The 23,239-nt window shown below is 35.8% G+C and overlaps 1 protein-coding gene across 1 annotated transcript in view; it reads left to right on the forward strand.

Moving 5' to 3' along the window:
* Window positions 1-11,610: 11,610 nt before the first annotated feature.
* The window catches only part of SHPRH (SNF2 histone linker PHD RING helicase), a 55,005-nt gene continuing 43,376 nt past the window's right edge, over window positions 11,611-23,239 (forward strand). The window contains exons 1-7 of the mRNA XM_015822364.1: window positions 11,611-11,711; window positions 13,799-14,462; window positions 16,363-16,492; window positions 19,181-19,396; window positions 20,114-20,192; window positions 20,334-20,484; window positions 22,362-22,467. Of these exons, the coding sequence (XP_015677850.1) occupies window positions 13,824-14,462; window positions 16,363-16,492; window positions 19,181-19,396; window positions 20,114-20,192; window positions 20,334-20,484; window positions 22,362-22,467 (1,321 nt within the window). The 5' untranslated portion in view covers window positions 11,611-11,711; window positions 13,799-13,823. The remainder of the gene's footprint in view (window positions 11,712-13,798; window positions 14,463-16,362; window positions 16,493-19,180; window positions 19,397-20,113; window positions 20,193-20,333; window positions 20,485-22,361; window positions 22,468-23,239) is intronic.

The raw sequence follows: 23,239 nt of genomic DNA on the forward strand, positions 1-23,239 counted from the left end.
GATTACTATTAAATTATTTAAAATTATTATTGACCCCTTTTTAGAATACCACTATATCCAGACACCTATGCAGGAACTGCATAGGTTCTTCTGGCTCCATGACATAGAGAAATAGAATTGGGATTCATCACCACTTTCATCAAATTTTATTCCAAATTTCTTGATCACTGTTCCCAAGGGCTTTATGTGGCTTTCTGAGAGATTTGGGGCAAAAAGGAACACTGTGGAATACAATAATTTGACTGCCATACATCTGAGGAATGATTGACTCAGTGCTCTCCTCAAAAAGTAGCTTTGTAGGTAGGAAATCACTATATTACATTTCCCACAGCTCGATCCAGAGTCAGTTCAAGAAAATATCATAGTCAAAACCAAGGCAAATCAACTTGCATTCCAACTTCTCATCCTGTAAAGGCCCCATAATCACATACTGTATGTTCTGATATAGCATGGGTCCAAATAAATCTTTATTTTTCCCCAGGATCATATGCAGCTTGTGGCCACCACCCTTTTGAGCACCTTCCCTACAAAGGAAATATAAGCAAATGGATAACCGTTATTATTTTGAGAATTTATTTTTAAGTATTATTTTAAAAATTTAAAGACTTAATATCCCAAGTTCTTTTATCTAAACTATTGCTATTCATTTGTAGATATTCTCTTCATCTGTGTTTAAAAAAAACTTATTACATCATTCCCCCACTAGTCAATAAGTTTTCAAGTAAACTGTGGAATTTGGGGAAGAGCCATATATAATTTATCTGTACTGAATTGTCAAAGTGCAACAAAATGAACTTAATAAGATTCAGAAGTCCTAACACTGTAATGCTGTTAAGAAGCATGAATACGTAGCATAATATTGCACTAATTTTTGTATATGTTGAGCATTCCTGATCTTCTAGCATCAGCTGGAAAGACGTAACATACACATATGCACATATAAATATTTTTCTGAGATGAAAAGAATAAAATATAAGAATGGTTTCCTAGTTTTGATAGGCATACATTTTAAATCAACACAAGATTACAGTACTAATGTGTTTTCAAGCAATGTTACATATCACTTGCATGATGATTTCATTCGTATAATGAAATCCATATGTTTTACTTAATGTAAGAAGCCCTCAGACTTTTTCAGAAAATCAGTAAAGAGCAAGTTTTCATCTGGTTTTTAGCATACGTGAAATACAATAATGCCTGGTTTACAACTGTGAGACTTACTGCAGATTTTTAAATACTTTTTAGGGAGTCAAACGTCCCCACCTAATCCATACTTCATGTTATATGCATGTGATTTTGTTCATGTATGTGTATACAGTATATGTTTTCATATGCATTATGTATATTTCAAGCATTCCAGAGGTAGAAAAAAAATAAAAAGGCGGGCAGAAATGCTTTTGAGGAGAAAGGAAAAAATACTATTCTTAAGAGCAAAAAAGATGTTAAAAGTGGAGTGAACTTCCACCCCAGGGTTGCCCCTGAGTATATTATAAACCTCTTTACCATTTGAGCTTTGTTTTACGTATTTTACATCTGTCGGAACCATGACACTGGCATTATTTCTAAGTTAAAAAATTACCCAGGCTCCTGACCTTTAAACTCTGACAGTTTGAAAACTTCATATAATAGGAAATTTGGCAGAGAGCTGGACTATTGAGAGGAATTAGTACTTAATTTTGGCTGTACCTGCTATTGTCCCTGGGGGTCTAGCAATAGTGGGGGGCTTTTACAATGGCTGTGTTGAGTGTAAGAATGGATTCTGCTGATGAACATGATTTTTTGTTTTAAATTGATCATGAACATTTTTATATGTTTGTATATTTTTTTAACTTGGAAGTTTTTTGAGAAACTTCTCTTAATATATATAACCCTGAAATGATATAGGGTTTCCTGCCTGAGCAGGGGGTTGGACTAGATGACCTCCAAGGTCCCTTCCAACTTTATTATTATTATTGTTGTTGTTGTTTGTTGTTGTTGTTGTTGTTGTTATATTTTATTCATTAAGCATGAACCTGTCAACTGTACATTCAAATTGGCTGGTGCTGATGGTTAACACGGGTTGCTACCAGCATCCTAGGTATCAACCAGGTACCTCCTTAAAATATAAGATGTTCCGAGTAGCGTAGTTTTTTGTAACATTGCTGGAGTTATTGCAGGTAGCTGCAGTTTCTTGATGTATTTTGCAAAGTTTTTGGACATAGTTCCCAGTACCCCGATGACAATGGGTATCACTGTTACACTTTTCATCCATAATTGCATTGGCTCTAATTTAAGCCCTCATCTCATTATAGCTCTGGGAGTACCTTTTCTAACAGATAAAATGATAATTAGTCCTTGATATTAAATTAACCTCCAGTATCTAATCAAAGATAGATTCTGTTTTTCCTTTAAATTATGCTTCTCATTCACAGCTTTATTTTATTCATTGGTTGATTTTGTTTGTATCCATCTTTTCATTAATGGGAGGTTTAACGTTTGTTTTCAATTATGAAACGTTAACTACCAGAATTTTTTTTTAATCCCAGTGTAATAGATGAAACAAAATAGGATCTCTAGCAGTTATGGTAATAGATATGAAAAAATGGGTTTAATTCTGACTCTGATTTTGAATACTGTATTCTTACTTTCATATAAGAATTTCATCTTAAAATAATTTGTGGGTTTAAAAGTGTAAAAATGCAAGTCTTCCCAATATTCCTGGAGTTGTTGAATAAAAAAGTGAGAGTCATCACCCATCATCAGATGCTTCTTTTCTTGGGTAACAAATATTCAAAGTGAAGAAAGGAGTAAGAAACCATAATGAAAAGAAATTAAAGTCAAGAAAGACAGTTAAATCTAATTTATGCCAACACAATTCATTACATCTCCTTAAATCTTTCTATCCTTACAAACTATCCTTTCTTTCCCTGTCCATATATTTATTAGATTTTTTTTTAGAATCCCAACTTTATTACTTTATAAATAACTCAAGGTGATATACAAACATACTTCTTCCTCATCCTATTTTGGGTTGGGCTGAAAGAGTAACTGGCCCAATTATCCAGCCAGTCTCCATGCCTAAGGTGGGACTAGAACTTAGTCAGAGTGTTAACTACTACACAAAACTTCATGGCACTTCTTTAAGATCTCAATTCCATTCAACCACAACCCTAACCCTATAACTGATCTGGTTTAACATGTCATGTAAATGTTGCCAATGTGTTATTTGAATCTAGTCCTTGTGCTTTAATAATCACATGCAAATTCAGGCTTACAGTTATGCACAATGTGTGAATCCAGTATTTGACTGAATTAATTTTTTATTTTAAATGAATTTTTAAAATAAATTTAAATTAATATTTTTTTTTAAAAAAAAAACACCATCCAAGTATAGAGAAAGGCTATCTAGAACCCAGAGAAATGTCATACTGGCATGGGCTGTTTTTGGCTATGACTCAAAACAAACATTCATACCCATAAAGCTTTCCATTATTTAGCGTAAAGTTGTAGGATTCATCTCCATTCTAAACATGAAGATGGGAATAAGCTTTCAGTAAACATCTGCTGCAGTGCAAACATGTTCATCTTTTGCACATTCATACCTTTGCAGTTATTTTTGTATGAGTTTACATTTTATTTCATGTGTTGCGGTTTTGCAATTAAGAGTCCAAAAACTCCCTATTAAAATTTCATTTAATTTTAAAATTAAACAAGATAAACTGATTTGCATGACATTGTATTATAGATTTTGTTTCTGCTGCAGTCTTTTGAGATTCTAAAATATTGTGTAACGTAGAAAAGTGAAAAATTAATTAAGTTAGGCCTGAGAGATACAGAGCAGCTTGTAAATATTTGATGGGAGACATTTTTTTCTGGGCTATGTTGACTCTTTGTGCAAAACCATCAGAAAAATGCCCTAACCATTGCAGAAAGTGGCTTCATTTTTCATAAATTTTATTGGAAGATGCCCAAGAACCTTGAATGAAAGACTACAATTTCTAATGCCAGGTATTTTTCTAGGCACTTTGCCAAACAGCAGCTGCTGGCATCTGGCCTGTTCTTTGTTGCCATTTGGGTGTCACTTTGCCAATGCACAAAAGGCAGTTTTGTCTTTGGTAGCTGCTAAATAAATAGAGGGAAAGTGAATGGACAAATGGATTCTACTAGCATCAAAACTCTTTAGCGTCTGCCCTGGCTTTATGGAAGAAATCCAATCAACTTTCTGCAGTTTTTCCACCAGCATTGCTGATTTCTCCTCATCAACCTCCCTGTTTAATTAGATAATAGTTTATATCACCACTTGCTATATTTATCTGCTTTACTGCAGTTCCTTCAGAGTGACAATGGATGATCACAAGCTGTGGAAGCTTTTTCCTGCATCTTCTGGAAGAATCTTCTGCTGTCAGAATATTTGCTGTGATTTGAATATTTTTGGTATTTTTTGTTTGGCTCAATACCATTTCCCCCCATTACTTACTGTATTTACTGTATGTACTGTAGATATTTACTATATTTTGATTTTCATGCTGCCTGATTGTTGAACCCCCTGGGGAAGATGGATAAAATTCTTCCTATATATGAGTATATGGTTATATGGGGTGGGGGGTTATGGCTCCTTAGCAGATAAATATTTTACTGTGTAGTTATCTGCTTTGTTTCAGAAAACTACCCAAGCCTTTTTTTAAATATTAATCTTTACAAGGAGAAAATGTGCTAAAACCACTGGCCATTGATTCTCTCTTCAATAAGTTCACAGAGTCAAGTACTGTATCTAATCCTGCTGTTGCTTATTACTGAATTCAGTGAGGCTTTCCTTTGGGTTGATATGGGCAAGACTGTGCTAACAAATTTTCAACACTTTGTTTCCAAGTTGCTTTACAGATCCTTGGAAAGTCTTTGCTGTGCTCAACTCTATGGATTAAACTTTTGTAACATGCAGTGACCCTGCCAGTTCAGATGGTTAGAAAGGGGTGGCATATAAACAACTGGATAACTAAGGTATCAATGCTGCTCATGTTGATGGCTATTCAATTCCTTCTCAATCAGGCAGCATACCTAATANCAGCCACTCGGTCTTGGAAGGGTTGAGTCTGAGTCTGTTCCTCCCCATCCAGACCCGTACGGCCTCCAGGCAACGGGTCATCACGTCAAGGGCATCGTTGGGGTGGCCTGGGGTGGAGATGTACAGCTGAGTATCATCAGCGTACTGATGGAACTCCACCCCAAAGCCTCGAATGATCTCTCCCAGCGGCTTCACATAAGTTATGTAACTTCTTTCATTGGGATTTCCATAAATCCATCCACGTGTACACATGAAAAAGGAATGGATAGTGAAAGATCTAAAGGTGTTTGTGGTTCTGGATGTGGAACAGGCCACTATATGGTAATCTTAAGAGTGGACCTTGGAGAGAAAAACTGAACATAGAAGAAATGGATTTAAAAGGTGAAAAGTAAAATAATTGCAGAAAATACAAGTACCGTATGAAAAAAGTATTGGAAGATAAATTTCCTCAGAAAATGAATGAAAAATGCAAATAAAGAATGCATGAGAGCTAATTAGAACTGAATGAAAAGAATTATGAATTATGAGTTTGAGTGCAACAAAAGTTTGAATTGCTAAATGGGAAGGATGAAAAAGGATGCTTAGTGATGTAGTGAAAGAGACTATGGCTGAGAAAATAATGCATATAAGAGCATTGAAAAAAAGTGAAGAAGCAAGAAAACCGTTGTAGAATGTTTATGTATAAAAAATATTAGCTGCAAAGAATGTAGTCCAGGAGAGCAAGAAACAGATAAGATTAAAATACATAAGAGCATAGTTATTAAATAAAAACAGCTATGGAAGTAGATGATAATGGCTAAAAGAAGCCTCTAGTAGAATGGAACCAGAATTATTTGAAATTAAATGAACGAATGTTGAAAGTACCATTTTTTATATTTGTATAGGAATGATAGTGATATGATGTAAAGTAAAATTAAAATGAATATTATAAATAGTAATATTAAAATATGGGTGTGGTTTGCTTATACAGTGGCTATGAAGCTATAGAAGAGAAAAGACAGCAAAAGTGAACATAAAAGCTGCAGTAGGATGAGAATAGAAGAATGTTTGGCAGAATAAGCAAATTTTGGAGCTGCAATGCAGTTTTATGCCACATAGGGGAGCGTAGCCCAGATTTATTTTGGTACGAAGTTTACCTAAAATGAGAAAATGGATGGAAACATTTTAGGAGATACAAATGCTGGTGGAAAAAACAGTGGGTATCATGTGGTCTTTGTGAAGATAAATGTTTAAAGGAAGCAGAAAAAAAATCTGTGCGTAAATACGTTTCTACCCAGTTTTGGTATACGGAAGTGACCCTTGTGTATTCGGGGGAAATGCAAGTTGAATCCAGTGGCTGTGAGTTACTTAGGATGTGTATGTGTAGGAAAGAATAGGTAGGGTCATAAATGAATGGGTACTAAATCAATGTGAATTGAATACAAAATGAGTGACAAAATAGACAGATTGGTCATAAAATGACCAACGAGAATGAGAATCAGATTATAAACAAATATACTGTACGGAATGGACGTGGAAATAGCTTTGAAGAAAGAATGAATGAGCCATTAAGAGAGGGAAAATAACAACTTGGACTTGGAAAGCAAACATCATAAGATAAAAACCTAAAAGAACTCTGTCTTCAATCTGGTATAAGATGAGGCAAAGAAAACCCCATCAGGTTTTCAAGATTCTGCTATTATACCCACAACAATAGCATTCTTGCACTCCTTGTGGTATTTGTTTCCTAAGCTGGCCTATCTCAAAGGACTCTCAAGGAAAATGAATAGGTTGAGAAGAAGGGGGAAACCAAGAAAGTTTTTAATATACTGAGTAGAGTTCCTTTTTTGTTTTTATTAATAAATGTGCTACCACAAACTAATGTGTAGAAGTAGCACTTCTGAGGAATCCCTCTTGGGCTAGAAATCTTCTCCCTAGTTATATTACTTTAAACCTGTTTTGGTGTTTTCTGAGAATTGTTATTGACAAAGGTAGAGTAAAAACAATTGTAACACATAAAATAATATTTCTTCTTTTGCTTTCTGAGGTAATAGATGTCTTTAGTAATAAATAATTATTACAGATAGTCCTTGGGTTACAATGGCAATTGAGACTGGAATTGAAGTTGCTAAGCAGTGTGGTCAGAGAGCTCAACATCATGAACACCAACATCATTTAATGATGGCAATCCTGGCAGTCCCAGTTGCTATCATTAAGTGAGGATTGGGTGGGTTATTAAGGGAGGACCACAATCCTGGCAGTCCCAGTTGCTATCATTAAGTGAGGATTGGGTGGGTTATTAAGGGAGGACCACACGTGACTTCCAACTTCCTGCTGGCTTGCTGATTGACTTTGCTTGTGGGAAATCAGCAGGGAACATTGGAAATTGTGACCACATGATCATAACTTGCCACAATGTCATACTCATGAGCAAGGCACTGAGTGCCTGAATCATAATCATGTCACCACAGGGACACTGAGATTGCTGGAATTCTGGGCATCAGTCCTAAGTCCCCATCAATTAACACTGTCTCAAGTTTGAATGGTCACTGAATGTGTGGTCATAACTCAAGGACCACTATACTTTCAATAGAGCATAACTGGTGGCTATCTAGACCAGCATTTGGATACCAGGACAATTAGCTTATTCCCATTTTGGTGGTACATCTTTGTTGTTGTGATCCATGAGGGTTTCCCCCCCCCTTTTTTCTGATATTGATTAAATTGATATAAACAACTCAGACTGTTCCAGAATTTAGCAGGGTAGTAAATAAATGAATTGTATACACAGTCACCTAAATATTGAAAAACAGGACACAACTCATTGGATTGGCTCTAGGTTTCTTCAGAAAATAGTCATGATGTCATCTGTGCTCACAGGTGGAAAAAAACACCACACTTGGGAAGCAGACTATTTTGATTCTTTCAAAATAACTTTAGAGTATGCTATGAGCCTGACGCTGCTAAAGGTTTTGTTTTTGAAAATAATTGTAGAAAAAAGCCCAGCTCAATCCTTTGATAAGAACTGAATCCTCTAAATCAGGGGTGTCAAACTGCCGGCCTGTGGGCCGGATGCGTCATCCGAAAGACGCGCCCACCCCATTGCCGGCAATGGCAAAACTGTCCCGATACGTTGCGTGACGTCACATGACATCGCGAGTTTGACATGTCTGCTCTAAATCCTGGGAAGTGTATTATTATTCAAAGTTACCTGTGGGTGAGAAGATTAAATCCTTAATGCATCAAAATATCTTGATAATTACCAGTATAAATTTAAAGAATAAACGAGTTCAACAACCCATGGCTTAGACTAAGCTATTAACCTAATTATAGGAACTCAATAGTTGTTATTATGAAGGACAAGGTCTTTGTGAGGAGAGGGGATTATCACCCCATACATGGAGAAGCCTATTCAAAACCATGATTCAATAATTCAAATGATCAGATAGACCTATGCTATAAGATTAAAGCACTTCTGTCAGTTAAAATGTAATTTCTAAGCGCTGACAGTATTTGAGATTTTCTTATACACATCAATCACTAAGGCATTAAACTAACAGAAGATGCTATAAGATTCACTAGCACCCATATGTATCTGTGTAATGTAATGTATGGATGACCCTGGGGAAAGGTGGCAAGAGATGCTATCTAGAAAACAGACAAAGAGACTTAATGGTCAGAGAATGAAATTTATAAGGACCCACCATATTGGATCAAGCAGTTAAAAGTGGCAGTAGGAAGCCTGTATCTTCAGACTTGCAAGATTCTGTTAATGTTGCTTTACAATAAAGTAGAATTAGTTCACCCATTGCTGTTCCTCTCTGGTTTACCTGGGAGGATTGACTTTGTGTATGTGTTTATTTCTCATTATTTGATATTTCTTTTTCTGTTATTTAAGTTTCAAAACATATTATAGTTTTATGTTATTTCCATATCTGTAGACTGCCTTGAATTAATATGGACCAAGATGCAGGTTATTTATTCATTTATTTGTATCCTGCTATTATTGTCACAAATAACTCAAGGCGGCAAACATATCCAACACATCTTCCTAGTCCTATTTTGCCCACAACCCTGTGAATGGGTTGGTCTGAGAGTGATTGGTCCAAAAATCATCTAGTTGGCTTTCATGGCTAAGGTGAGACTTGAACTCACAGTCTCCTGCTTTCTTGCCTGGTGTCTTAATCACTAGACCAGGGGTAGTCAACCTTGGCTCTTTTATGACTCGTGGACTTCAACTCCCAGAATTCCTGAGCCAGCTAAGCTGGTTCAGGAATTCTGGGAATTGAAGTCCACGAGTCATAAAAGAGCCAAAGTTGACTACCCCTGCACTAGACCAAACTGGAATAAGTGCAATTAAAGATAGAAGAAAGGGAACACAAATTATTTTATTTTGCCCTCAGTCTTTAGGAATCATCAAGGATTCTGATGAATATGTGGCAGGAGAAAACAAATCTTCAACTGGTGAAGTTAATTGTGATTGCAAAAAGATATCTTTGATGGTCCACAATTTGTCTCAAAACTGTGGTTAATAGCTTCAATTAAGCCATGGTTTAACCTTGCTCTGGTGACTATATGGACATGTCCATTCGATTCTCTTGGCAAAAATACAGAAGTGGTTTGCTACGGTTTTCTTCCAGGCCTTTCTTTTTCAACTGCCCAGTCTAGGCACAATGTAAATTTGGGTGGCAAAACAACTTGGTTGTTATGATTCAAATTCTGGTCTCTGTCCTTAACATATTCTCAGTAGATAGCATGAAAACTCCATCTCAGATCTTAATGGGTGCTATCACTCAGAGATGTCATGGGATAAATAGAAAAACAGTCTGACCTGGATTACAATAGCTCCCTTTGTTGCTTTTAGGATTGACAATGATGCCATATGGACAGTTGACAGAGTTATGAATTCATTCTACTTCTAGCATTGTTCAGTATAGAAAATTAGAATCTATTTGCTCTCCAGTAACAATTTAGTAAAATATATTTCTTATACTATCATACTTAATTTCTCATTGTTTAAGCTGTCATACAGGATTTACTGGTAAGTGAAAAGAGCTCTGCAATTCAATATGATCTCCTATCAACAACTGTCTGAAGAATTAAAGGAACACTTTAAAATATAGCTAAATGAATCATTTCCATCTTAACTTTTGGAATAAGCACAAACTTGTGATGTTTTCATGGCATGTTCTTGAGGGAAAAATGGCAGGATGGCATTGCGGAGGAAGTGTTTTGGATATTAACACAGGATGTACAGTGCTGTGTTGACAGGCAAAGAGAAACTCAGTCTGTTCACGTTTTCATTGTACATGTAAAATATGTTAAGACACCTGTGTGGTTCAGAGCTGCATGTACTAAGTTGATAAGAGACTCTGTGAGGAAAGGAAATTGGCATCACACTACCAATGGAAAAATCTGAGCTGACCTAAACTTCTCACAACGATTTCCAGAAAGAATGTGGACAAAATCAATTCACCAAATCAAACATGATGTAACGATTAGAGGATTGGGTTCAGTGCGCACTGCCAGCTACTAAAATCATTCTTTCACTTAACTTTCACGTGCCTTATCTATCTCACAACATTTTTGTAAGGATAAAAAGTGAGTATGTGTAAAGTTTGAGTTTGCACTAAAAGAATTGGCAGGATGGAAATGAAGGTACGAATGTAATACAAACATCATTCAGACAAGCCAAGGTTGAAGTTAAGGTTTTTCTCTAGTCCAGTGTTTTTCAATCTCAGACCCTTAAGAGATTGGTACTTCACAACTCCCAGAATTCTCCAGCCAACAATTAAACCCCTTACCAACATCCAACACCTTTAAATTACTGAGGTCGAGAAACACTGCTTAAAATCGAGCTAGATTAATCTATGCTTGCGCGCTGGGTTTTTTTAGTTTTTTTTTGGGGGGGGGGGTTGGCAACGGCTTGGAATTAATTTCTCAAGACGCTTGTCTAATTTCTCCTCCTGGATTTTCCTATAGCCTCCCATTCAAATATCAAACAAGTCCGACCACGCTTCGTTTTTTCGAGATCGCCCAACCCTACAGCATTTTTGGTACATTTCACCCTGTAAAGCAGGGGTAGTCAACCTTGGCTCTTTTATGACTCGTGGACTTCAACTCCCAGAATTCCTGAGCCAGCACAGCTGGCTCAGGAATTCTGGGAGTTGAAGTCCACGAGTCATAAAAGAGCCAAGGTTGACTACCCCTGCTGTAAAGGCACAATCGCACGGAACAAGCGGCTCCTTCCCGGAGACGCCTCCATCTTTTAGCTCGCGAGCGCCCGAGGGAACCGGGGTAAGCTGTAAAACTTCCACCGCAGAACCCGCCGAGAGGAGCCGCTGCAGCACCTTCCCGAAACCTTCCCGAAACAAAGCGACATTCTCCCCCCCCACCACCACTCCCACGGCCGGCCGGGACGCGTCGTCGTCACTTCTCCAGCGCCCGCGCGCCAGCCGGCGAGGGCGGGGCCTGCCTGGGCCTTTGCTGCTGATCGGTTGGCCTCTATCTGCTGGCTGGGGTTTCACGCGGGGGGGAGGGGGGAGGGGGCGTTCGCTGGTACGCCTCCTCCTCCTCCTCCTCCTCCCGCGGGGGGCCCGTTCGGAGGACGGTTGATCGGTTACTGCGCGGTTTCCTGAACGGACATCCCGGAACGGAAGCACGCATTTCAGCTTGCTACTTGAACCGTCAGGTACGTTGGACCACGGAGCATCTCGTTTCGCCTCTCTCCGGTACTTCCACCCGCTCGCGGGTGCCTAGCAGCAGGCCCGAGGCTTTGTATCCCCCCACGCCGTCTTCTGTTGTACAGCCTGTCTGCCGGCGACTCTTCCCTGCCAGCCTGCCTCGGTGTCCGCGGAAATAGGAAACGATCTCTTGTGTTCTTCTGTGCACACCCGGCACCGGCGTCCTTGCATTCGTGCAGTGAAAGGACAGCAGCCTCTATTTCCTGGAGTCCCTGTGAAGTTGATTTGAAAGAAGCCTCTTGTATGCTTACCCGTCGCTTCAGATGTGATGCAAAACATCTAATTGTCATCATAATTTAAAACGCAGCTTATTACTTTAAGAACTGTTTAGTTTGCTTGATCTTATGTTGTGATTAATTGCACTGCATTTAGTTGTGAGCTCATCATAAGCAAGCAACCACAGGTAGTCCTCGACTTAACAACCACAGTTGAGTCCAACATTTCTGTTGCTGAGTGACACATTTGTTAAGTGAGCTTTGCCCCGTTTTACGACCTTTCTTGCCACAGTTGTTAAGTGAATTACTGCAGTTGTTAAGTTAGCAGCAGAGCTGTTAATTCAATCTGGCTTCCCCATTGACTTGGCTTGCCAGAAGATGGCAAAAGAGGATCCTATGACCCCTGGACACTGCAACTGTCATAAATATGAGTCAGTTGCCAAGCCTCTGAATTTTGATCACGTGACCATGGAGATGGTGAAATGGTCGTAAGTGTGAAAACCAGTCATAAGTTTCTTTTTTCAGTGCTGTTGTAACTTTGAATAGTCACTAAAGGAACTGTTGTAAGTCGAGGACTACCTGTACTTTTGTTATTACAATTGTACAAGGGAGTGTGGCAAAGCAGCAAACTTAAAAGTAAAGGTATCTACTGTAGATATGGAGCCAAGGATTGCAGTAGGCAGATTCATGTTAAATTGAACTTGGAAGCAATGAAAATAAAGGCCAGAGGTGCAGTGGTTAGAGTTTTGCAACATTACAAAAGTTGCCTCTTCAGCCTACTCTTTGGAGTTTTAGTTAGCAGTCTACTACACAGAAAAGACAAAACAGGATGAAGGACTTTCAAGACTGCTGATGAAAAGCAGACACAGTACCCCAGTTGTTTGAGGCCATATTGTGTTTCTCAACAGCATGCCTTAAAAAAAAGTGAAGTAAGTAACTTTGGTTGTCTAACGCAGGGGTCTTCAAACTTGGCCCTTTTATGACTTGTGGTCTTCAACTCCCAAAATTCCTCAGCCAGCATGCCTGGCTGAGGAATTCTGGGAGTTGAAGTCCACAAGTCATAAAAGGGCCAAATTTGAAGACCCCTGGTCTAACGAGTGGATAGCCGATTGAGCCTATAAATAAATAAGATCACAAGTTGCAAAGACAGATTGAAAATTGGAGTGAAAATATGACAAAAAGTTTTAAAAGTTAGCAAGAGTTGGAGGCTCTAGGAATATACATTTATACATTCCACAATTGTTTCCTTGCCTTTAGGAAACAATTAAGTTTTTAATTTTATAAAAGATACCACATAAATGAATAAGAAAATACAAAAAATAATTGGAATGCTAAGAAACTACCATTCTGTGATCCCTTAAACATGGCCCCTTAAACATTTAGTCTCAAAAATTGAAGATAGTATTGCTAGGATTGGTTATGGAGTTGAAATTGTGGCTGGAAAAGATAAAATGCCAATAAGCACATGTAATCCAAAGATTTTTAATGTATTGCCTTTGAGAATGCATTTCCATGTTTTCTGAAGCACAGTCCTACAGACCATAAGATATATGCATTCTGATATACTTCTGAAAGTAAGGTAACAAAGTAAGACTTCCTGCTTTGAATTTCTCTGAATTCTCTTAAAAGATTAGCTTTTTCATAGATGGGAAGTTCTGATGCTGAACCCTAAAGTGAAAAGACTGGTGGGGGGGGGACAAGGTTTATTGCTAGAAGATATATCTAAAATAAATCTTTGGCCAATGTTCCAGATTCTTATTAAATCAAAATTTAATGGTCCATTCAAGATATAAGTTGACTGGTATTTATCTGTGTTACAGAGTGTAGCAGTAGTGAAATATCAAAATGAGTCGCCGTCGAAAGCGTGCTCCTCCCATGAGGATGAATGAAGAGCAAAAGAAGCAACTCTGTTGGAATATGCATGATGACCAGAAAAATGACATGTTAGATGCAGATGTGATGGCTGAAGACCATCCTGTTGCTGGTACAAGTTCATCTTCTGCTGTACATATTGTGATAAATGATGATAACAGGGATGAAGACTTGACTCGCAAAGAAAAGAATCCCAAATCCCCAAACATCTTAACACTTGTAGATGAAGCAGAAGATTCTTGTCATCTGTTGCCATCTATAGCTATACAGCTAAATATTTTGATACTTCCTTATCAGCCTGATCCTCCCTGGAAAACTTTGCTTGGAGAATTTACACTTCAGCTTCTTTCTAAACAACATTTAAGTGACAATATCCAGAAAAGAGGGTTGACCTTGATGACAGCAGAATTTAGTGATCATCTGCATCTTCTTGTCCATGCAAATGATATTATAAAGGTGGACAAAGGGGAAGAATCATTACACAGTACTTACGAACTAGATGTTTTAGTTGAATCATCTTTAAATAATGAAATGATGGAAAATTTAATGTGGCTGCAGAAGAAAAAAACAATTGTACTGCATCAAAGATCTGGAGATACTTGTTCTGTAAAGGTAGTCAATTTATATAATTAATAGAACATATCTACTGGTGAATATATTTGAAATTAAGAATATGTAGAAAGGTGCCTGAATAGAATATTGTAACTAATATCTTTTATCTGCAGATGGAAAATATGTTAGCATCAAAGATAGGAATCTTTCCTTCAATTCAATTTATTCTATATGCAAAGTAGATTTTACTAGATTTTATTCTTTTGCAGGACCTATTAACTAGCATCTCTAAATAAAATGTTAATTGTGCCAGCTAAAATAATGAAAAGCTTTGCCTCAGCATATCTTAGAGAGTATAAGTTTCATATGTTTTAAATTTTCTGTTGGGATGTGCAAATAAAACTCTCTCCTGAGAAAGTTTAAAGCTGCTGTTCAGTCATAACAGTTTAAAGCTGCTGTTTAGTCATTCCTTCCTGTAGAGGAACTATAGAGATAGTTCTGTAACTTATTTTCCAGACTCGTAACTTGCCTATTTATTTAAACTTGAGGAATTCTTTACCTGTAAATTGGATTTTAATGGAATCTTTATTAAATAAATTAAATGATGTGTGCTTGTGTGTATAGCATTAAATAACCGAAGGTAAATCACAAATATAAGCTACTAAGTAATTGAAAAGGAAGTGCTTTTGATATAGCCATATTATTATAAACAATTCTTTTATCAAATCATTAACATTTCTTTAATTTAGCAAATTTTATTATGGGGGTATTTTTTTAAAAAAAGTTATAAACTGAATAAATCACATTTTATCCATAAGTTAATTGTTGGTTCTTATCTAATGTTTTCTGTAATTTCAGTTTAACTCCCTCAGTCCCACCACTGCATTTAATTGAAACTGAAACTATTTATTTTTCTGCTCTGCTGGTTTAAATATCACCTATAGAGATTACCATATCATGGAAAAGGAAAATCAAATCATTGATTAGATTATTAATTAGATTATGGTTCAGTGTTTTATGAATACATACCAATAACTGTTGGGTGATTTAATTATGACTCTCCTTCACTAAATATAGTTTGGCCTTTAGTTTGTTTCATCCAGGATTCTCAAGATCATTTGCCTCATTAATAGGATGTGCCCAGCTTTCTTTTCCCTTGCAGCTAATAATTGGAATATACTTACGAATCACAAAGAATAGTTATGATTTCAAATTTTAGGAAAATATTAAAATATATCATTATTACTAATAAAGGAGAATATTTGTAGCTCAGGGTTGACATGAGGGGTCCTTGGTGCTCTCTGAGCTTGCTTGTTTTCTTACAGACATTTCATTACCCAAACTAGGTAACATCATCAGTGCTAGTAAGGAGTGCAATTTGCTGTCAGCTTTATATTTTGGTGCCTTGTCTGTCAACGTTGGTAGGGGTGGTCTTAGAGATTCTTTGGTTGGGTCAAGAAACTGCGAAAGAAACCAACAGCAAACAGCCCAACCAAAGAATCTCTAAGACCACCCCCACCAGCCACCAGAATATAAAGCTGACAGCAAACTGCACTCCTTACTAGTACTGATGATGTTACTTAACTTGGGTAATGAAACATTTGCAAGAAAACAAGAAACTCAGACAGCACCAAGGATCCCTCATCATTATAACTTAGCCTGTTAAATTACTTTCACTATTTTTAATGGCCCATTGTCTAACCTGGTATCTCTTTCATTATGAAATATATTAGTTCTCATATTACAACCAGTCTTGATGAATTGTTTTAAGAATTGGTTCGGTATATTTGAGGAAAACTAGGTTGGGAAAGGCAGCTTTAATGTTCTCACTATGATTTCATTTGTTATTATTTTTATTCTTCTTTGCTTCGTTCCTAGTTATATTAAGTTACTTTTCCCATAATTTATTGTATATTCTAAAGTTTGTCTAAACTTTTTTCCATGAACATTTAATTCACAGGTTGGAATATATCTTCTTGAACTTGGCATAAGTAAGTTAGAATTCCTTAGCGATGGTGGGGGAAGAATAAGAAAGGCTAATCAACTCTTTCAGAAACTGATGGAAAAATTTTATCACTTTGTAATTCCAGGTAATCATATTTTTCAGACCAGATGCTTAAAATGTATCTGTTTATGAACGATATTATCACTTAATTGTGAATTCTGGCAGAATCTGTGCCGTTGTTTGTTTGCCAGTTTTCTCTATATTATGTTAGGTTTGGGCCATTTACTGCAAGTTCTTTTAAGAATGGCAGCCTTTGCTCATTTCTTCAATATAAATTTATCATTAGTTGGTTGCTAGAAAAATGCTTGTCTTTCTGCCCTCAAAATCAGTATGCTGATAAGTTTGAGTTAGGGTAAGATTTACAACATTATTACTGTTATAAAATCTTAAGAAAAAGGAAATGAGTGAGGAAGATACTCCATTTCTCTTAGCTAGTATAGTACTACCTCTTGTGGCACATAAGAAATCAAAGAGAACGCACTAGATGTATTTGGAGTAGTGAGAATATTCTTACAAACAATTTGGAATGTTTGGATGTTTTATTGTGGAAATGTGTATAATCTTAATATATATGGTTATATGGAATCTTGTATGATTCCTATCTAATTGTTCTTCCCCCCCTCTTTTTAACAATGTGAGTTGCCCAGAATCATTTGTGAGCCAGACAACCTTCCAAATTTAAATAAATCCCATTCAACAACCAACCTTCAACTCTATATTCAACAAAGATTCTCTAATTCAAGCCTATTCACTTTATTGTACACTTTAAAAAAAATCAATACAAGTTCAATAAATTAACTTTTTCAGTGGCCAGCAGAAGAGCAAGAATCTAGTCTGCCTCCTCTACCCAGTAAAAAGTCATACTACCACTTTCCCAGTTTTTTCATCTCTCTCATTAATATTTCGGTCAGGATGCTGCCAAATGCGTTCCCAGACATACTTAGTTTCCTTATGCTTTTTGCATTTAGTTTTGCTTCTTTTCACAATAAATGCATCCCTTCATCCGGTGTAGATCCAGTGTTCATGTTAAACAAGTCACATATTTATTCTGAAAACTCCAGAAAGGAATTACACCTGTATTTTAACAGGTACAGTAGCAGTGCCTTTGTCCTCACTATTTTGCAACATTCGCACATTTATTTACAACATTTTTTCCCCTTGGATACTAACATGATGTTTGTTTCCATTCCACCTTCTGACTTAATGCTATTGTTATAGAAATCTTTTAAAACACTTCTAGCATTTTTTTCACATTGGTTAAATCCTGGGTTTTGTATAACTTTTATTTTTTTAATTTTATTCACTCTGTTTAATAGTCTTTAACTGCAAAACAGTTTTTAAAAATTTATATTAAAACTGGTCTCTGTTTTCTCTGCTTGTTTTAAGCTTAACTGCTTTTTTTCTTGTTCTTTGTAAAATCTTTGTCTGGACACAATATACAGTAGCTTTGTCTCTTCAGTTTTTGCAACAATAATTTTTTATGTGTATTTTTTCTCATCCCCAGTTTTTTCACATTGTATTTCACCAAGGCTGCTTTTTTGTTCTTTTTATTCTTCTTAATATAATGTAGCACTCTGATAATTCTTATATGTGATAATACATAATTCTTCCCGTTCTGTTTTCATATCTTCCACTATCCAATCTACTAGGAGATTAATATTTCTTCTCATACTTTTGCTTAACAAGATTTGTACTTTCTCTTTCTGCACTTGTTCTATTTTCATTCTTATTGATTTTACCTTTTGTCTTCCACACCTATTTTTTCCAAGATTCACTTTTAATGCTACCAAATAGTATTATTTCAGATCATCTCAGTATTTTTGTATCCTTTACAGTATTAATGATCTCACATTTTATTGCAGGTGAATCAGTTACGGCTTTAGATTTATATTCATTCCTTTACCATGTGTATATATAACCCTATGCTTAAAACTCTTATTAAAAACCTCTCTCTTTGTTGGCAGATAACTTACCTCAAAGCCTTTCTTATTTCTTCCTATCTCCCAGCTATGTCACTTAACTGAATGGATTGCATTCATTTGCACAATTTCCCCTCAAATTCATCTCAGTGTTTACTGGAATATATCACAATCTATGGGTTCCTAGTTTCATAAGGAGCCATAGTTACATAGATGACACCAATTTATACTTTCTGACATACATTTTAGCCCTTTCATTTTTAATGAAACCTGCTGTTTCAGTTCCCTGTATGCGTTCAATTTATTTATCAAATTTTGAAACTGCCTATCTCAGTCAACACATATTCATCAGCTCACTCCACAAGGTGAGGCCACCTTAATTCACATCTTATAACCTTCCCTTTTTATTAATTTGCAGTGTTTCTGCATAAATAAAACAATTAAAAATGGAGGTGTGCTTCATTTTCTTCAATAATTGAATAAAAAATTATATAAACAAGAAATGAATAAATATAATGTTTTTAACTCATTTGTTTAAGTGAGTTCTCTTTATCTAGTTTTAGGATTTGTGTGGAAAACAGATAATGTTTTGGGTCATTTTTAGAGAAATATTGAAAATTCAATATTCAAATGGGTTCAGAAACTTAAATACCATTATATATTCATAACATTATTGTTTCATCAGACAGTATTTTGAGGTGTTGTTTTCTTATCCCTCTTTGAAAGCTTGGAAGCATTGTTGCACTAAATTATTATGTTTTTAATACTCAAATACTTTTTTCAACTTTTTATTTCTTATGTACTTTAAAAATATTTATGTTACTGATAGTCAATAGCTTTGTACATTATTTTAGACATTCTGGAAGAAGACGAGGAATCTGATAGAGATATAGAACGGCAAAATATTGAAGAGCTGTATGACTATGTGAGGCATGTACATCAAAAAGAGATACATTTTTTAAAGGAAAACGTACAACATTCTGCATTGATTCCTGTACTAAGGCCATATCAAAGTGAGGCTGTAAATTGGATGCTGCAGCGTGAGAACTTTAGATATATAACTACCAATGGTAATTATCTCACAATAGCAGTAGGAATGCATATATATACAACGTGTTAATGGTAGAATACATGATGATGTACTATGAGGAAATCACCAGGTCCTTCTTTTGGTTAATGTTGCTTAATGACATCTTTAGAAATTATAGAAATATTAGCAAATACAATGGCCAGTTTGCATAGTAGATCAATAGAAAGGTTAACATAAACTGTATTGTATATTAGATAAGCAGTCCTTAAACATTGCATCAATAGCGGCATTCTAATCTAGCATTTCTTTCTAAAAAAAATGACCCCATCTTATTAATCCATGCAGGCTCTAGTTAAGAATAGCCGTAAATATTTCAGAAACACGGATGTTATAAGAAGAGATTTTATGGAATGCTTTTATATTGTGGGAAGGGATTGAAATTAGCACAAAGTTGCAAGTTGCAGTCATGTGACATTGTGCTTAACATTCACTGGTGATTCCCTTAATGATCACAGCTGGAACTGATGTGATATGTCAGTATGGTTTCACTTTACAACATTTTGCTTAGCCACGGAGTTGCCAGTGCCAGTTTTGGCCAGTAAGTGAGGACTACCTGTATTTTTATATCAAGTACAGTTTAGTTAAAATGATTCATATAATGAAGAATGACTTTCCTCAGAACTTCAATTTCAACTTCCAATTTTGAAGTGATGTGAAGTTCAATGAATCTTATTGTCTTGTTCTTTTCTTTCATCAGATAACGCCATCCACTACTTATGGAGAGAATTTATTACTCTAGATGGACTAAAGCTCTACTATAATCCTTTTACTGGCTGGTAAGGATGGATTGGTTTAATATGTCCAAAAGAATAACATTGAAACAATTGAGTGTAGCTGATACTTATTTAGAATTCTAAATATTGAATTCAGTAAGTTAGTTGCATTTGTAACAAAAATCCATAATTTTTTATTCTCAGTGTAATCCGTGATCGACCTGTTGCTGGGCCTCGGTGGCCTGGAGGAATATTAGCAGATGAGATGGGCCTTGGAAAAACAGTAGAAGTCTTGGCTCTTATTTTGTCACACACTCGTAAAGACATCAGACAAGATGCTCTGATGTTACCAGAGGTGAGAAACCTGCATTGTGAGTGGATAAAAGTAGTTCCAATATTCAAATCCTGTTCAGCCCATTGATTGTAATTGGAAGTTACATTTGGAATATATAAGCAATGATTTCTCCTAAATCTGTAACCTTTGAGGTTTGTAAAACAGTTTTGTATGGCTTTTTATTTTTCTTTTATAATTTGTGTCAAGAGAAAAGATTGAGTTGTGAATGAAACTGGAATGAAGTAGAAAATCATATCATAATTCTATAGGATTCATAACAATCAGTCTTCATTCTTAAGCATTATTTTCCTCCCTCCCCAATCCTCAGTTTAACATTGTTTTCCATTTCCAATTTATCTATCCTACTGAATGTCTTAAAAGCACTATGCAGTCTGCTTGAGCTTTCATTTCTTTTCAGTCTACTTCAAATATTGATACTTTACTACCCCTACGCTTTTCACTGTCTACCACAGTATTCGGTCACCTTTTCAGTCTCTTTCCCTGGGACATCATACAATGTGACACACTGGCCCAGGCATTTAAAAAATTCAACAGTCTCTCACAAAATTCTGGTGGTTTAAAATTTGTTTTATTTATGGGCCTCAGCATTTATTCTGGAGTTTATCAGTCCCTGGATTAAAAACACATTTGTTCATAAATTCAATAGGCATAGTTGTTCATAACATTATTTACATAATGGAATCTAAATATGGATTAAGAATTATTGTCTCATTCTCTATTATGCATTCTCTACTCACTAAAGACTGGTACGTTAATCAGTTAATGAATCATATAAATGAACCATATAGATATCCATCTGGTTGTTTCAGGATCACATTTCAATCTGAGTCTTGAATGCTAAAAGAATTAATTTAATTGTTTATTTAATTATTCTGATAATTTAATAGAACATTTTGGGAAAGGTATGATTGGTAGCACAATGGAAATGTCACTTTTGTGTATAAGTAACACATGCAAAAATGCATACTAGTTTTATGAAGAAAGGTTCAAAATCAATCTGCTCTATATCATTATGCTATTACATAGCTGGTGTAGCTATATTGTAATAATTTGTCTGGTTCTTTTTATATTGAAAATATAAAACAACAATATTCTTAGGACTGCATCGTATTTCTTTATCCTTGCAGAAAACTTAATCCCAACTAAAACCTTTTAAATTATTTTGTTAAAAAATATCAAGTTAACTAGAATATGATAATCCCATTTTAAAAATTTTCCTGTCTTTATTCTTCTATTATTCACGACACAGTTCAGTTAGAAATGTGTTGCAAACTGTTATCGTAGTTGTCAATCTGCAGAATTTGAAGCTTGCTAATTTGACCAGTTTGTAGATATAGTTTACCAATAGCCATTAGCTATGAAGAGAAGAAAAAAGGTGTTTTCCTTTTGTATGTAATAAAGGGCAGAACCTTTTGTATGTAATAAAGCATTTTATGTATCTATTATTTGCCATGTAAGTCTCTTCTAGAGTGTCCTTTTTGTATTATATCATGCACAAAATGACTGACAAGATTTTTCACATAAGCACAGTATGCTTTTTCAGAGGCTTGTTATTCATGGTTCAATTGAAACAGAATCCCCATGAATAAACAAAGCCCACTGTATACTTAAATTGGTGAAAAGATCAGTATTTCTAAGTACTGCTTTTAGAAAATAATGCTTCATTCTTACAATTTTCCAGTTTTAATTCTACAGTGTTAATAAATTGTTATTGACAATGAATTTTTATAACAGTGTTAAAGTTTCCACCTGAATTCTTACATGCTTTGATAAAACCAGTGGACCAATAATTAAATGTACATTTTATTTTTGTCATGCCTAGCCTTTGTTAATTATTAGGTAGATTGTGACATAATAATGTTAAAATTATATTCCAGGGGTTTTTAGTAAACTTCTTTGTTCCACCACAACCTACTGAGGGAAGTAAAAAGAAAAACATAATGAAAATGGAGTTTACATTGAAGGAAAAAGTCCAGTATCCAAGTAAGTATTTAGCAGGTATCATTTGCATAACCAGCAGTAAGAAAAAACAGCTATCTTTAGAGAAAAAATGTTAGTGCTGATGTTTGTTTATCTATCTATATAAATAAAAATGTAAATGTTCGTTTGTTCAAAATCTTAAATCTCTGAAAGTTCTTTACCGATTGCTTTGAAAATTTGACACAACGTTGCATTCGAATACGCGCGTGTTTTTATATACCTATATTATATAGATGTCACACCTGTGACAGGTAAAAACATGTTTTTTTTAAAAAACAGCACCATCTGTTGGACGTAAAAGCAACACACGCTTTTACCAGACTGAGCCATAGCAATGCGTGGCTGGGTACAGCTATATATATAAATAAAAATATAAATGTTCATTTGTTCAAAATCTTAAATCTCCAAAAGTTCTTCACCGATTGCTTTGAAATTTTGAAACAACGTTGCATTCGAATACGTGCGTGTTTTTATATACCTATATTATATAGATGTCACACCTGTGACAGGTAAAAACATGCTTTTTTTGAAAAACAGCGCCATCTGTTGGACGTAAAAGCAACACACGCTTTTACCAGACTGAGCCACAGCAACGCGTGGCCGGGTACAGCTAGTACATATACCGTATTTTTCGCTCTATAAGACGCACTTTTTCACCCCCAAAAGATGGGGGAAAATGTCTGTGCGTCTTATGGAGCGAATGCTGCCTCCCTTCCGCGCTGCCGCCGCCGCCGTGGCCTCCCGAACGCCCCGCTGCGGCCCGCCGCACCCCCCC

The sequence above is a fragment of the Protobothrops mucrosquamatus genome, unplaced genomic scaffold, assembly GCF_001527695.2.
Source record: "Protobothrops mucrosquamatus isolate PMUCROS unplaced genomic scaffold, P.Mucros_1.0 scaffold1535, whole genome shotgun sequence".
Classification (NCBI taxonomy): domain Eukaryota; kingdom Metazoa; phylum Chordata; class Lepidosauria; order Squamata; family Viperidae; genus Protobothrops; species Protobothrops mucrosquamatus.